At 39.0% G+C, this 16,329-nt stretch overlaps 3 protein-coding genes across 6 annotated transcripts in view; 1 reads left to right on the plus strand and 2 right to left on the minus strand.

The window, feature by feature from the left end:
* wnk3 (WNK lysine deficient protein kinase 3) overlaps positions 1 to 6,309 on the minus strand; it is a 36,971-nt gene extending 30,662 nt beyond the window's left edge. For 3 of the 4 annotated variants that reach the window (XM_013910719.1, XM_013910720.1, XM_013910717.1), the window contains exon 1: positions 5,731 to 6,309. The gene's annotated coding sequence lies outside the window, so the exon portion shown is untranslated. Of the gene's footprint in view, positions 1 to 3,031; positions 3,094 to 5,730 lie in introns of those variants that run through there. The other variant, XM_013910718.1, reaches the window with a different exon arrangement.
* Positions 6,310 to 8,506: 2,197 nt separating this feature from the next.
* On the minus strand, positions 8,507 to 14,163 carry fam3a (FAM3 metabolism regulating signaling molecule A). Its single transcript, XM_005732621.1, has 10 exons — positions 13,890 to 14,163; positions 13,415 to 13,446; positions 13,224 to 13,331; positions 12,871 to 12,894; positions 12,650 to 12,773; positions 12,299 to 12,357; positions 12,144 to 12,194; positions 11,947 to 12,031; positions 11,217 to 11,343; positions 8,507 to 10,064 (listed from the first exon to the last, which is right to left on the minus strand). The coding sequence occupies exons 2-10, from the start codon at positions 13,425 to 13,427 to the stop codon at positions 9,966 to 9,968; spliced, it is 690 nt and encodes a 229-aa protein (XP_005732678.1). The 5' UTR covers positions 13,428 to 13,446; positions 13,890 to 14,163; the 3' UTR covers positions 8,507 to 9,965.
* A 181-nt stretch (positions 14,164 to 14,344) lies between these two features.
* The window catches only part of LOC102203535 (isocitrate dehydrogenase (NAD(+)) 3 non-catalytic subunit gamma), a 7,086-nt gene continuing 5,101 nt past the window's right edge, over positions 14,345 to 16,329 (plus strand). Inside the window, exons 1-6 of the mRNA XM_005732688.2 lie at positions 14,345 to 14,465; positions 14,696 to 14,743; positions 14,981 to 14,992; positions 15,765 to 15,862; positions 15,963 to 16,078; positions 16,221 to 16,281. Coding sequence (XP_005732745.1) covers positions 14,385 to 14,465; positions 14,696 to 14,743; positions 14,981 to 14,992; positions 15,765 to 15,862; positions 15,963 to 16,078; positions 16,221 to 16,281 — 416 coding nt within the window. The 5' untranslated portion in view covers positions 14,345 to 14,384. The remainder of the gene's footprint in view (positions 14,466 to 14,695; positions 14,744 to 14,980; positions 14,993 to 15,764; positions 15,863 to 15,962; positions 16,079 to 16,220; positions 16,282 to 16,329) is intronic.

Below are 16,329 nucleotides of genomic sequence, written 5' to 3' on the forward strand. Positions count from 1 at the left end.
GACCGCTACTATAGATGATGAGATAATGACAAAATATTCAAAATTTTACATTGAGGAACATTATTCAGAAATTGTTCCACAATTTTCAGATGTGATTTTTAGTATTATTATTTTTATTTTTGTAGATTGGTAAACTTCTTTTTTTTATACTCCAATCATGTTACTGATCTAATTAACATAATTAGTTGCAGGACGTCGCTTACATTTAAACTTTACAGCTTTTTCAGAAAGGGCTTTGTAATATTACCCTTTTCTGTATTTTCTAAAAATTAATTACTTGACATTACTAAGAAATGTGTTTGTTATTATTACTTTTAACTTTTTTTAAAAGAAAAACATCAACAGTGTTTGAATCAAATAGTCCTCAATTAAGTTGATAGAAGATGAACTAATGTTTGCAGCAGCATCTCCCCTGCACTTCCCTCTGATTCACTAGCTGCAGGTAACGCTTCTGGTGAGAGGCTCTCAGCCTGTAGCTATGTTTAGAAGAATCTGACAAATAGTCAAGAGTGTACTTCTTAATGTTAACAGGGGAGAACAGAATGTGGGGACAGCTGCTAGTTTGCTTATCCTTACCCTTTAGCAAGACTAGGCACCCTACACAGTTAGGTCCATAAGTTTCTGGACAGAGACACTGTTTTTGATCATTTTGCTGCTGTATGTGACAGAAGTGTAGACTATTTTGCAAAAGTATTTATTTACTGTTTAGGAGCTCAGTAATTTACTAATTACAGCCATTATAACGTGCAAAAAACGACACAAAAAAATAATGAAGAAACTGAAAAAGTAAGCAGTTTCACAGACAGATGAAACCAAGATGAGCTTCTACCAGAATGAAAGGGAGTGAAAGGTATGGAGGAAGAAAGAAAACAGCTCATGAGCTAAAGCACATTATTTGCAAACATGGCAGAGGCAATGTTGTGGCATGGAGATGTATGGTTGCAAGTGGAACTGGTCACTAGTGTTTATTGATAATGTAAATGCTGATAGAAGTATCAGACTTGGATTTTCATCCAAGTATTAAAAACAATTGTTAAATCTAACATTATCTTACTTAGTTTTTCATTTCTTTTTTCGGCCTATATATAAACAGCTGTAATTCCTAAGAAGTTAATGCAATATTTTTCTTAATCCCCTTGAAAAAAAAGCTGAAAGTATGCACTTCAATTACTTCTTGACTGATCTGGTGTACAGAAGCACAGCTGTGTCACTGTTTCAAGAACTAATGGAGCTAACAGTATGTGTTTACAATTCAAAATTGAGGTCCTATTATTTTGTATCCAAATTTAAAATGATAAACACAGAAGAAAAAGAGCAGAAAATCCTCATGCTTTAAAAAGCTGAATCTAGTAAGTATGAACTGATTCAATTACCATAACCCTGTTTCATTTTCAGTCGTCTACTCATTTAAGTGCTGCACCCTGTACCGGACTATCACTAGATAGACTAGATAGACTATCAAAAAGCATGCATCTAATCGAAGACTTGCTGCACAGTGATTAAAAAAACTACAGAAAACTGGGTATGTTTGGGTAACCCACAGAGGACATACTGTAGTGTACAGTGAGTCTAAAAAGGTAAAGGCTAACAGGATGTAGGGAGCATAAAGGGGGAAAAACAACAGCCGATAAAGAGAGGGAAGTTGCCCTTTAAGCAAGAGCTTATTTGCCCATGTCCCCAGGGCAAGGAGTTCCCATGAAAGCCACATACCGGACAGAGTTATCACAGCACATCAAACACGTTCAACCATCACTGTCTCTCACACCCGATCAGTCTCCCTTCCAAACACACCCACATAGACTCACGATACAGATATCAGACGGCAGGTTAGAACAAACTTTATCCCTCTGTCCCTTCAGCACTCTTTGTATCTTTTATACACAGACAAAAACCACACACACAGACACACATCGAAAGCAAACTGTCACTAGCACCCAAACTGCATGTCCCCTTTCAATGAAAGAATGCCGAAAGGAATTTCCTGACACCAGCCAAATGACCAAGCAACTGCCCGTGTGGGCAAGCGTGGTAAACTAAAGTTAAAGATAATAAAACCAATGCTGCAGCTAAAACTATGACATCTTGCTTTGGCAGCAAAATGACTCTGGTGCGTAGCGCGCATCAAGTTCCCGTGTCAGAGCCGTTGTCTGTTCAGTTTTCTATCAGTGCCGAAGTACATGAGAACTAAACAACTGACGTGCAGCAATCCTCCTGCCCTGCAGGCTACGGTGAGGCTCCTGCATGGGAGAACACCTGCAGCTGCCTAATCATTATTGAAATGTGCACCAAAAATCAATGTGACAACTTTGCTTCAGTGATGTGACTTCTGTTCTATTCTCAATACCCACTGAAGCCTCTGTTTGTTTTCACTTATAACTTTTACCTCTATGCTTTAAACGTGTGAAGCACAGGAAAAATGTGCTCTGTGCAACTTGTGTTTACGCTCATTAAAGAAAAAAGCACAAGTCCTAGACAAACATATATCTTTAAACACAACAAATATGCTGCAATCCGGTTGCACAACTTCCATAAATCACTTCACAGGGAAGCACAATAATCCCTCAAAACAAAAAGCCGCTGAAAAATTAAGCAGGCATACAAAGGAAGAGCCAGGGGACTGTGTGCGTGTGTGCGTGTGTGCGTGTGTGCGTGTATGCGTGTAAGCGCAGACGGCTATGTTTTTGCAATTGAGGGGGACATACAGATGAAAAAAGAAAAAAAAAAAGAGCGACTATAAAGTGGCGAGGGGTACAGCAAGGGATTGTAGTTGGTGGGAGCGGGCGGTCAGCAGAGGCAGAGGGAAGGAGTGAGTTGAGTGGGGGTGGGGTGGGGGCAGAAGGGGTGGGAAAAATGTGTGTGAAAGAGAACAAGAGAGCGAAAAGGGAGGGCGGTGGGCTGGCACAGACAAAAGGTGGGGGCGGCCTGATAAAATATGTGCCAATGTTTGTGTGAATGAAAGCAGTGACTATAGCTAAATTTCTGCACCAACAAAAGCAGCTACAGTTGTGCACGGAGAGGAGTGGAGACATACCTTTAGTGTTTAGAAAAGGCTGAAAACATGAGGTGATTATATTAGCGCAGGAATAGTTTCCAATGGCATGTTCTGTGTCACTGCCCGACTCGGTGCAGAAGGCTGAGGGAGAGCAGGGTAAAGGACCATAAACATATAAATGTACTTTAAGTGCAAAATCAGAAATAAATTATTAAAAAATATTTAAATAAACAGAGCTCAGTTCTCCATTCATCATTGATCCCGTCATTTTTAAAGCAATAAACACCAAATGTCCCGCCGTGACAACATCTCGACTCTTAGGACTCACTCTTCTTGGTCTCATGTGAGCGGCTATCTCACACGGTTAAAATAAGACAGAAGAGGCCATGTGAAATATTACCACTGGATTTAGAAACTGTGAATTCTTCTGCTATTTTTTATTTTTCATTTGCATAATGTAGATCAAAAAAAGTTAATTAAGCAAATAAATGGGAGATTGCGCTCGCTGCTCTGTAATGGAAATGATAATAACGCATTACTACAGAGACACAATTACCACGGGGCAAAAAGTTTTTCCATCAACTCGTTCTTCATTTAAAATAACAAAACGAATGCCTTGTAATCAAACTTCCAAGGCTAAACTGGTAGTTTCAGATGCAGTTTAGGCATGAAGTTATTATAGCAAAGTGTATTATCAGGTCATTTGCATGTGTCTAGTCTAGTCAGAGGCAGAACTTTGCATACTATCCCTTTGTTGATTTTCTTGACTGAATGAGCACGGTTACAGTGTACCAGGGAGTCAGGGATTAGTAGAAATGTTTAGAAGATCCAATTGGCAAGAAAAAATCTGGCTGCATTTAAGTGACTGATTCATTGAATATGTCTCGTGTGCAGATCAAAACCTAACCACATAAAACCACTTCCTGTCTGCGACACTAACTTTTCCACACATAACCAATACAACAACTTGAATCTGTCCAAATTCTCACAACTGCAAATTCGTCCCACAGAGATTTAACCTCCTAGGACCTGGCGTCCACATATGTGGACATCACATTTTGGGTTATTTAGGCCAAAATACTCAATGTTGCTCTACAAGGGTCTGATATCCTCTTACGAGGACGTTATACTGCTACTGTTCTATCAAAATTTTAAACGAATATCCTCATATGTGGCTCTCATTTATTAATTTTTTTTTACATTTTTAATTGATTAATTAATGCCGTGGAAGAGTTCGGGTCTTAGGAGGTTAAAGAGGAGATGGAGGCCGAGTGATATGGGGAGACAGGCTAGAGGTAACACAAGGTCTGAGAGCTGCTGGCCAAATTTTGAATGGGCCCAATGTCAAGCGGAAGCTATTTAGAACAACACAGGTCTCAGCTGTTGGCCACAGATAAAATATAAAGGCAGATGTGTCTGTGTTTAACGGGTATAAATACTTTTTAAATTTCAATACAAAATAAAAAAAAAAGTTGAGACTAAAGTGATTATTTCTCCACCTCGACTACACAAGTGCTTCCGCACATGTTGCTTTCTTCTCTGGAGCCCAATGAAAAATATCGAATCCTGGTTACCAGGATCAAACACACAATTATTTGTTCTCTTCCCATTAGGGAAACGCAAGGCTGAAAACACAACAAGGACTTTTGTCCAATCCAGGTCAAGCATGGGAGAGTAGAGTGTAGGTAGCACACACGGAGTACTGTTCACTGAGAGACGGAATATGTTATCTAACCCTGTTTTGTTTTTTTTTGGTTCTCTTTCATTCCCCTTTGCGAGCAGAGCTGTCCAGTTCTGAGAGATTCCTATGGTCCAGGTGCGGGAAAGGCTCCTTAATCAGCCAAAGTTGAAACAGGATTACATGTCACTAAATTGGCTTACCACTCCTGGAGTTCCTATGAGCCTTCCCATTCCCTCAGTCACTGAACTTTCATGGATGCTGGAGTACTCTGAGCTCAGCATAGTGTTGATTTCAGGAGTTTAGCACCTGTCAGCCTTTTTCTTTTTTTGTAAAGAAGCAAGTGCCCTCTCTAATGTTTTGAATGCACCACTACTACTCTCATCTGGATAAAACCACTGTTTTGCTATAGATCAATGGTGAAGTTAAGGGAATGCATACATTTATAAATATTATATCAATACCTTTTGCTGCTGATGGGAGACAGCAGGGGTGATTTTCATTTTTTAACATTAATTGGCAAATTGCTTAGAGCCCCCATGATGTGGCCGGTCACGCAGTACTCACTGGTTCGTGTATGTTATTCATAGGTATATAAATACATGGTACCAACACAGTGATGCCTGGATGTGCATGCACCATGATGTACAGCTATTGGCTAGCAGATAGCTCAGCTGACTTTGGAAACGCCACGCATAACATAGAGTACAATCACGATACAGGGCGAGAGCATAGTGACTGAGACGGCTGACACCGTCACAAAAAATAAATAAATAAATCATCAAACCTCCAGGACTTGCCCTGAGCACATTTCAAATCACTCGAATGATGGGCTCACTGTTGGTGTGTGAGGGCCCGCAGGTCTGCACTAAGTGTTTTAACACCGCGTGAATTAAAATGGAATATTATGTGTCGGGATGATAAACACCTCCTGAGCGATCTCTTAATGCCCAAACAGACGGACAAAATAACAACAGCACCTCACCGGGGCACCACAGTCCAGTAATCACGCAAATTACTATCTGCACTGTAAATGAAAATAACAACAAACATCACTCACCCAAATGCAACATCGCAGCTCGTCGGTCCAGCGTTATTTAGACTGAATAGCTAGCAAACTCACAGAAAACTGGATATAGTAGGCTATCTATCTACAAACCTTGGTGTTATTTACAGGAGATTTACACTGGACTTTCTGCCTACAAAAATATTTTACACACGCTCAAAAAATGTATAATAAAAAAGCTTCGGCAAAACAAAAATAAAAAATCCGCTGGGCTCGTTTGTTGCTGTCGTTTTTTTCCCTCTTTACATTTTACAGGCTTCTCGCGGTGTTGTCAGGTTGAAAATCCCCACCGGAGTCGTCGATCCTCGGTCTGTGTGAGACACGGGCGCGGAGCACTTGGGATACGTGTATCCAGTTTAGACGATGCTTGCCGTCGGTCTACAGATTTTCTCACTCGCTGCTCGGTTTGTCGGCTCAAAGTTGACCAACACGCCATTCATGTGTATCCGGAAAATATCAGCAACTTATGTACATAATTTACAACGTACGAGTCCAACGGCCTTCTGCAGTTTCTCGCGTGTACTGAGCGCGCGCCGCCTGCCAGTTCTCACTTGCCACAGGGCTCATCATCAGCCAGAGGACGAACACAAACCGACAGTTAGCTTACTACGCCACTAGAGGGCGATACGCCGCGTGTTTATGCCCGCAGTTTATCGTGTGGATATGGTGATGCATTCAAATGCTCGTCGTAAAAAATCTGTTTCAGGGGAGGAAGCAGGGTTTTCAGCGGTCTTGCAAAGGCAATTGAAACATTATCTGTGACTGACAGAGACACGGCTGCATAAATCTATATACTATTATAAAAAATAATTAATTCAAACACTATGTTTATATGTATGTTTGTTAGCTTTTCGTGGAAGAAGTATTCAGTAGAACTACAAGAAATTTCTCAATTAAAAATCTGAAGTTTAAAACCAAAAGCATGAATAGAGGTAAAATAATAAAAACTTAAAAAGCTGAAAACTCTAAATAAATCATGTGCATGTTATACTTTCATTTGATACATTAGATCAGGAATGACTAACTCACGTTACCTCGTACATACATCCCACTTTGAATCATTAGGATGCCTTTATATAAGAAAAAGAAGCACAGTTTCAACAGAACATGACAGCTTTTTTCCCTTTATGATATATAAATGCTGCTATAGTTAAAAAAAAGAAAAGAAAAAAAGTGTCAGCACTACTCGTTGGCCTTAACCGTATGAACTAACAGTGTCAAGCCCCCCACCCCCCGAAATCCCAGATAGTTCTATAAATTTCTATTTCTATCTCTGTCGTAAAAAATAATGTATTGCTTTATGAATTTGGTGTAGCAAGAATGAGCAAACGCTTGGCCTTTATCAGTAAAGATAATTCTGTAAAACTTATATGAAAATACAGTTAAAAGTCCTTTCTCGTGTTTTCCAACGTTTTTATTGGGGTCGGATTGGAGTCTTTTGACACGCCTGCATCACATTATTCATGCTTTCATTGCAATTAGTTGGTTAAGGTGAAGCTGATTTTAACTATAGCTTTCATTCTCTGTTCTGTAACAATTCACCACATTATCCATATAAATTAAAATAGAAACTTCTAACTATCAGATAAGAAGTACGATATTGCACATCCACAACACACACCTTAGTACAAGCGCAAAGTAGCTTTTAATATAAATACTTACTATTAAAGAGAAACGCTCAAGTACCTCAAAGTTTATTTTAATGCAATAGTGGAATATAAAAATTAGTTTATACTACTCGTTTAACTGCATATGGACACATGCATGCATATACATCCATGTTATACTGTTTTTCTTGCAAGGTATGACGCTAATGACAAGATTTCCACGAGAGCAAAAAGTCTTTCCGGTCTCTATCCAGCACTAAATTTAGTTCTACTTTTGTGACAGTGAAAACAATTCCCAATCTAACTCTAAAAGATAGAAGTCAGGCATTTGGGGTGCAGATTTGCTCTTCTACCTCAGGTTTTCAACCCCAGTTTGTGCCTTTGAACGTCAAATAACGCATATTGCGAATTCACGATTTTTCTCCCACGACCTGAATGCCCCATAACACATTTCAATGAAACAATGAAATTGATCGTGTTTGACATTACTACGTTACAGTGTACCGATTCAACGACCATCGCTATTCTTTGCTGTCACTGAACTCCCTGTCAAAACAGAAACGGTGCATTCAGTCCGAAGCTTTTATCCCCAGCAGAGCGTATGCTTAGTGAAGCAAATGCCTTGAGCAGGATGAACTGAGTAACCCCAGTGAGACTTTGCCTTTTGTCGCCCTCTGGTGAATTTCTCCAAGCATGGCAGATGACTCAATATTAGGGCCCACGGGGAAAAAAAAACAAAAACAAAAAAAACAACACACTGATATTAGAACATACTTTATTCATCATCATTGTCGTCACAATAAAAGCACAGACTGTAATCTTTTGTAGAAAAAAAAATTACACTTTGGTAGCACAACCTAATTCAGAAAGGCGACTGAAACAGACTTAACCATACAGAGCGACAGAGAAGAACTAGGTCTTTACACTTTATATATATATATTAGACTTTCAAGAAGCAAAATTAATTCGTTCAACATAAAAAGAAAAAAAAACAAAACAATCAATAACCATACCAATAATCTTTAAGCAAAGCAAAGAGTGTAAAGATGCCTGCAGGCCTGGGACAGCTTCAGAACCACTGGCAGTGTTGTGATGAACCCACACAAATAGTTTGCGTTCTGTTTAAGTATTTAAAAATAAATAGTTTTATTAAAGGACAATGACAAAGACTAATTTTAAAAAGAAAAAAACAGACGAAAAAACAAAACTGTAAACTTGTGATGAGCAACAACTAGTGTACATCAAGTTCTACGGAAACAATGGCAGCTAAGCACTATTACTAATGAATTTGACATTACACAACAAAAACATATTAAAGTATGAAATATAAAATACGTCCACAGACCCAGTTTTTCTTTCTACTCTGAATTAGGGTTTCCAGCATGAAACCACTAACTTAGATGTTTATTTTTTTTCTACATCATAGTATTAAACACTTATCTATGCTGTTGCTCAAGTACAAAAAACAAAACAAACCTATAGGCAGTCCTGAAGAGAGAGAAATGTACCTATTTCCAACAATGGCTTTGGAAGACCTACTCTAGCTGTATTCATCCACTCATCACTGTTACACTTTGGTTATCTGACACTTGCAGTGTTTCCTGTAAGATTTTTTTCCAGCGCTCAGGGAAAGTATACCTGGGTGATGACTGAAGTGAATAAATCACACCGTAAATGTCAAAAAAGCGGTGCCTTACTGGAAAAGAAATGTAAGAAAATATGTACAGAGGGCACTATGAATTAAGTCATTGGCAAGTTTGCAGCCTAGCTGGCAGCACGTTCTTTTCCCTGATAAGTATCATACACATTGTGTGTGTGTGTGTGTGTGTGTGTGTGCGCGCATTTACCCAGCCCTAAAGCCTGTGCATTTTATCTCTGCTCACTCTCTCTTTTCTCCATCTGCCATCACACTCATAACCCTAGCAGAACATTCATTATCAGTCAACATTATTATTATCAATTGATTTTGTTATTGTAACGGAAAAAAATACATTTATAGAAACTTAAAGGAAACCACAAGTTTAGCCTTATATATGTGGACATAAAACTTGGAGGACAACTGAGTTCACCTGATAGCTCTTTCTATAATCCATACTTGTCCATTGGTTTTTATAACCAACAAGATAATTAGTCTTCATCCTCTCATCAAAGCTGTGTACACTGACAAACCGTTTCATGTGAGAGCGGAAGCAGAGGAATTGCGTAAGTCCAAAAGCTCTATACATTTGCATAGTGAGAGTATAGGGCTGCCTCGATCTACTAACTTTTCCATATCTTTTTTTTTCTTCTCAGGTGCAGTAATTTTCATAATGGAAACACTGAGTTGGACTTTGAAGTTTCCCACAGCCTAACATAATCTTACTTGATTCCAAAGCATTACTTCAGCTCAAAAGTGGCTCACAAAGCTTAAATCAGAAATCCTCTACAGCAGGTTTCAGCAACTTTAAATATATCAAGTCAAGACGATCTTTGCACTGAGCTCATGCCTCTGCCATGAGAGGACAAATAAAAAAGTTATTTGTGGTCCAGAGCTTGAATTTTGTCACCCATTAAGCAGTTCCTGGACCTTCTGACAGTTCCTCCAGGTTCTGTTGCAATGCATATGAGGGGTACCAGGCAGAGTTAACTTTCCAGTGGTGGCCGCAGAGGAATACAGCCATCCATCTCCAGTGACTCGGGCCAGCCTTCATATTTGTTGCTGCTTTTACTGTTTTTCATACGCTAAGGGGGAAAGACAAACATAAATGATGTCAGCAAAACAGACTGGGATCAGGTTCCTATAGCACAGTAGCTGCTGAATAATTGTACACAGAGTGCTGAACAGCCATTGGAAACCCCCCCCCCAAAAAAAAAAAAAAAAAATCTGCATTATCATGTGGTAGTCCAGATGCAAAAAAAACCCTAAATCAAATGAAAAATGCAAATATCTTATTAGCCAATCACATGGCAGCAACACCAAGCATGTAGGTACAGAGTTGCTACCATGGCCAACACGACCTGTTGAACTTTAAACTTCAGTAGGTTAATCTTTTTTTTTTAAAGCAGGTTAATGTTTAAACTTCTGAAACCCAAAGAAAGATGCCTTAAGTGACATTGAACGTGGCATGGTTGTTGGTGCCAGACAGGCTGTTGCGAGTATTTCAGAAACTGCTGGGATTTTCCTCAGCAGCTCGACGCCAGAGAAGAACTGACACATTGTAGAAATGCAGCATTAACTTAAATTATGACTTGTTAAAATGCAGGTTTACAGAAGAGGATCTATAAAAGTTGAATTTTAAAGAAAATGGGCTACAGTGGTAAAAGACCACCCTGGGTACCATTCCTGTCAGCTAAGAACAAGAAACTGAGGCTACAATTCACACAGGGTCACTGACATTAAGTTAACAATAGATGATGGGAAAAATGTTTCCTGGTCTGATAAGTCTCGATTTCTGCTGCAACATTCAGACCGTAGGGCCAGAATTTGGCGTAAACAACATGAAAACATGAATCCATCCTGCTTTGTATCAACAGTTCAGAATGTGGTCGTGTGCCGGCCTTTAGTGCAAACAGAGCCTCTGCAGTCTTAGTCTCACAGTCACAGCTCTCAATCCAACAGAGCACCTTTGGGATGTGGTTGAATGGAAAAACATACATCATGGATGTGCAGCCTACAAATCTGTAGCAACTGTGTGATGTTATCACATCAATACGGACCATAATCTCAGAGGAGTGGTTATAGATAATGCTGTTTTGTAATACTGTTGTGACAGTTGCACTGTGATCTAGTCGCACAGGAAGAATATTTTCTACTGAACATTGGCGTCACATCAAAGACAGCACACCGACTCCACCTTCAGCCCTCGATCAGCACTAATAGTAAAAGGAACAAACCTGCTCAAAGGGACTCTTATTCTCAATACCCTTGGCTCCAACAAACACCCAGCTGTCTCTAAAGGCCAAATCCTTCACAGCTGTGCTCCCGAGCTCCTCAAAAAGCCGTCGAGACTCTTCATTCAGCCTGACATAGTGAAAAATACAAACAAAAAACCAAAGACAACAAACAAGTTTAGAGGGGTTTTTTAAACATGCTCTCTGCACAATTTTATTTCAAGGAAACCACAAAGTTACAAACACCATTTGCTTAATAAGGAAGATATTGTGGTCTCTGCAATAAAGTCTCATCATCAACACTTTAATAACCATCATCCAAGACATCAAGAATTAATTGAATCAGTCTAATTTAATTCAGTTCGACACTTTGTAAATCTAATTTAAATCGAATCATGAAGTCGGTGTTCACATGTAGCACCCCCGATAAATCTTAAAGGTGAAAGACTTTTGTGTCAAGCCTGCCATTCACTGTCACATTATCATATATTCTTCCTTGCACTGCTCAGTGACTGTTTAACTTGTTAGGCTTCCCAGATAAATGCATTCAAATTTATTTTATAGCAGAAATTAAATACATGAAAATGTGACAGCACATGAGGCAAAATCCTCTTTGTTTTACTCTACTAAATATTTATAACACAATACTTCATAATATGAACTATTCCCAGGTTTCTATTAAAATTGGCTAATGTGAAAGGGGAGGAACTGGGAGCACAACACAAATCCTTACTTTGTAGCTGCATCATCAAAGGAGGCCACAAACACAAGTGTTCCCTCATGAAGAGGCCGGAGAAACTTCAACAGGTCAGAAACATCTGAAAATGAGCATCAAATGAGATCTGAAGTGCAGTTTATGGGTTGTTACTGCCAAAGTGTATGGACTACAGGACTACAGGATATTAAACATTAATGTCTGGTTTTTATTACCTCCTGCCCACATATCAAAGGTTTTCGTCTCCAAAAGCTCGCCAGTCACCCCTGGAGCAAAGATACATCAGTAAAATGTTAAAACAGCACCATAAAAAGGAGCTAAAAAACAAAAACAATATAGTCTGCTAAAACGTGAAGAATAAGAGTCTTACCATTCACCAAGGCTATGTTTAGTCCCCTGCCAACATTGTTCTTCACACTGCTCACTAACCTGTTAGACAAAACCACAAGGCTTATACGTAGCTATTTAAACTCTTATTCACACTATGTAACACTTATATGGGCCAAGACAACAGGCAAAACGGTGAGAGGGACCAGCAGAAAGAAACAATACTTGCATTCAGCTCCCCAGACAGGCTTGAAGGCCTGGTTATGACAGCACAGAGGAAAAAAACAGAACAGTGTGAAAACAAAACAAAACAAAAAAAAGGGGGGAAAAGGAGGGACTAAGGAGAGACAAAGACATAGATGAAGAACCAGAAATAATTAACACTGAATCTCACATCTTGTCCTCTAGGCAGATTTTAGGGCCAATGACGTTGGCAGCACCAGACACCAGACGGAAAGCCAGATGTTTTGGAGGACAAGGGGCTGAAAGTCCACATTTATATTTTCGTGGGTGGGGTTCTGTTAAAAAACATGTTGATCATAAGAAGGAAGATAAGAATGCAACTTTGTGAAAGTATTCATTAATGAGTAAGGTTATGCTGTACAGTTTGCTTACCTGGTGTTGCGTCTTCACTTGTACCTGAAAAAAAAGCAAACAAACAAAAAACAACTGATTTCTTGATTAAACTTACCAATGTTATAGTCAGAAAATCCAGCCATCAAACATGCATCAACTTTAAACCAACACACATAACTTGTCTGTAGCTTTGTCACTAAAATGACAGACACATTAAAAATCTGATTGCAGTTTAACAACTGCTTGTTTTGACCAGTTAGCAATACAAACACAAAAGATTTAACTCGCATAAAACACACCTAACAATCCAACGTGTAAAGTCATATTTTCCTCCATGTTTGGTAAATTTTATTTGCTTGTCAGTTAACTGGTTTCCGCTTGATTCCTCTTACCGCTGAAGAAACGCAGCATAGAGGACGCACTCTCCCCTCCAAATAAGGTGTTTGCCAGCAGCCAGGTGAAACCCACCAGCAGCACCACAGCCACAGCTCGCAGGGGGCCTGTCACAATAATCAGGACACATCAGCTCAGGCCAGAAACATATGGGTTTATCAATAAATCCCCATTGAAAATATCAACCCACCTGTTAATCTCATGCTTCACTCTTTCATAGACCTGGGGAGAAGAAAAGCATTGACATTAGAGTGGCTTAAGTAGTTTAACAAGACAGGAGACTTTTTAGTAAAACGTTCTTATTTAAAATACCATTTCCCAGCTTCTAGTTATACCAAATATTATAGTCTTTGCCTGTAGTCTACCTTTAGTTTTAAAAGATGATAACATCTGAAAGAAACACAGTCATGAATAAAAAATGTAATTATTTTAAATTATTTAAAAGGGTATTTTTCCTCTGTGTGACGTTTCTCTTCCTAGCTTTATGTTTTTATTTATTAATTTTTTTACAGTGGCCCTGCAAAATGGCTCTGCAGAGATGACGTTTAAAGGTTTTAAAATGAACCCAAACAATCTCAGAGACGAGACACTGAAGAATGAACCCTTAGCGATGTTGTCAATTACATTTCTACTACAATTAGAACCGGAAAAGTTCACTTGTTTACCTTTACAAGCGAGGATCGCCTTGTTTTGCCGCCTTTGCCCGGCTGTAACGAACAGTAACGAGGAGCTGTTGCTCTTGTCACCCTGGACTTTTTGCTATTTCTTGCGCTGTTTCCTCATTGAGTAGTCCCTGACATAAATACGCTTTCAGTAAGAAGACAGGCTGAAGTTGATATCCTCTTTCGACGAACATGGAAAAAGACCTGGTTTAATTTAGCCCATTTGTCTTCCGGATATAACCTACAGCCCACCCCGAGCCTTTTCCACGGACCTCAACCCGTCAGTACAGAGTCTGCGTGAAGTGGCTCACGTGACCAAAAAAAAAGATTCTAAAAATTATTTTTAGTGTTTGTTTTTTTTACTCAAATTCTTACAATATACATCACACTTAAGAAATAATAAAATAAATTAAATAAATTAAAAAAGGAACAGTCTTTCTGTCACATCGGCACATCTGCTCCTCTTATTAAACACGCGACCAGCGCTGCAAAATCAAGATGGCTGCCCACAGTGCCGTACTCTCCGCGTCCAAAATAATGAATCCTTTCTGGGTTGGACGCCTTGGAAACACTGCTAAAGTAAGACAAGACACGCAGCCCTTGCTCTTTCGCTTGTGAATGGTGTTGCGTGGCTCTAATTTAAACTCCGTTATAATTTTTTTAACACAAGGTCATGCTGTTAACATCATTTGATTAGCAAAGCTAGCGGGCTTTTCCACATCTGTGGGTTGGTCACAGGTTTTACGGCATCCGTACACGGGATCCATTTAAAAACACGCTCTAAATCATTTGCACTTTGTATTTTCCAGGTATTTGGAACAACTTTGATCAGACACCGGAATAAGACCTCGCTTACTGTGAGTGAGTCAGATCGGTACATGGGATTGTTGTCAGTTTCCGGGCTGTTTTGCATTGGAAGTTGTCTTTTTCAGTGTAACTTGGGAATTGTGTGTGTGTATATGTGTTTTTCCACTTTGTTGTGGGGTGAAGGTTATGACACTACTCTGTTTGCCACTATTTGGACCAAACCTGTTCTTCTAAACATCAAACTGACTCTTGTCCTTCTGCTTTCCTCTGTTCACCTTCAACAACAGGGAGAAAACATTGTAAGTAGCTGACTCGTGACACGGTTCACTGCAATTCACTGCATCATGTCTTAAACGAGAATATTTTCTATAACGGGGTTATGATATAGGAAAAAAGATGTGTGATGAGAATAAAAACACTAGCATGATCAAAATAATATAACAGTTTTTAAACATCATGTTGCATGGATGCATGGAAATTTTGTTACCATCAATTTCAACTGGAATTTCTAACCATCTTGAGTCACAATAATAAACACAGTAATGACATCATCAAATCTATTTAAATATTTGTCAAACCTAAAAACACTATTAACTGCCTGAGAATAATCTCTCAAACATACTTACTTGGTGCTCTGGACATGTGCTGGTTGATTTTTGGCCAGTGATTTGTAAGCTGTGTCCATTGTCAGCATTTTCAGCAATTCCTACTGCTATTAATACTACTACTACTATTACTATTATTCTTTTCTTTTGACTTCAGAATTCCTACTGCTTCTGTGTATTAAAGTATTGCATGATATTGTCAACCCACCACAGTGAACATTACTACACCATATCTATTTGTTATTATGTCATTGGTAATGTGGACATAAGCAGACACCAGATACCAAAAACTATCAAATTCACTGTGTACCTTATTTTCATGAGATTATTTGTAGACTTAGAAAGGTAAACTTTTTTTTTCATAACATATGTTTACTGTAGTGGATGATCTGTCTTTAAAAGGTGCCAAACCTTCAATTTTCTCTATTTATTGAAGTTGATCCTTTGGTATTTAACAATCTTCTAGCCCCCTCCAGCAAAGTATGGAGGCAGGCACACTGTGACCCTCATACCTGGTGATGGGATCGGTCCAGAGCTTCTCAATCATGTCAGAGAAGTTTTCAGGTTGGTTAGATTGAATCTCAGTCCTGTTGAGTGATTACATGTCATCTACAGTCACATAAGAATTGAATCCATTGTGTGGTTTGTGAACATTGTGCTGCAGGTTCACCTGTGTGCCAGTTGATTTTGAGATGGTGAATGTCAACTCCGCTTTGGAGACCGATGATGACATGAATAATGCCATCACTGCCATCCGGCGAAATGGAGTTGCCCTGAAGGGTAAGCAAACAGCTTCTTCTTTTTTTTTTTTTCGATCAACGTATGAAAGCATGAAAAACAGAACATAGCTGTAAGTAGAGTATAATTTTTAATAAGACAGTTGAACTAAAGTAACTGTGTAATTGCTTACCTCTTTTGATAGGTAACATAGAAACCAAACATACCCTGCCAGCGTCTGTCAAATCCAGAAATAATGTGCTGCGGTAAGTTTAGATGAAATCTTTAGTTTCCTAGATTAGGGTCATTTTTTT

Source organism: Pundamilia nyererei, unplaced genomic scaffold, assembly GCF_000239375.1.
Source record: "Pundamilia nyererei isolate P.nyererei 1_Seehausen unplaced genomic scaffold, PunNye1.0 scaffold00047, whole genome shotgun sequence".
Lineage (NCBI taxonomy): Eukaryota > Metazoa > Chordata > Actinopteri > Cichliformes > Cichlidae > Pundamilia > Pundamilia nyererei.

Excerpts from the sequence above, each read along its gene's own strand:
- fam3a (XM_005732621.1), bottom strand. Across the intron at positions 12,358-12,649 it reads ATCTGCCTAGAGGACAAGAT|GTTAGTGAGCAGTGTGAAGA; the intron begins GTGAGATTCAGT and ends TTTGTCTAACAG. Across the intron at positions 11,344-11,946 it reads TTTGATGATGCAGCTACAAA|GCTGAATGAAGAGTCTCGAC; the intron begins GTAAGGATTTGT and ends TCACTATGTCAG.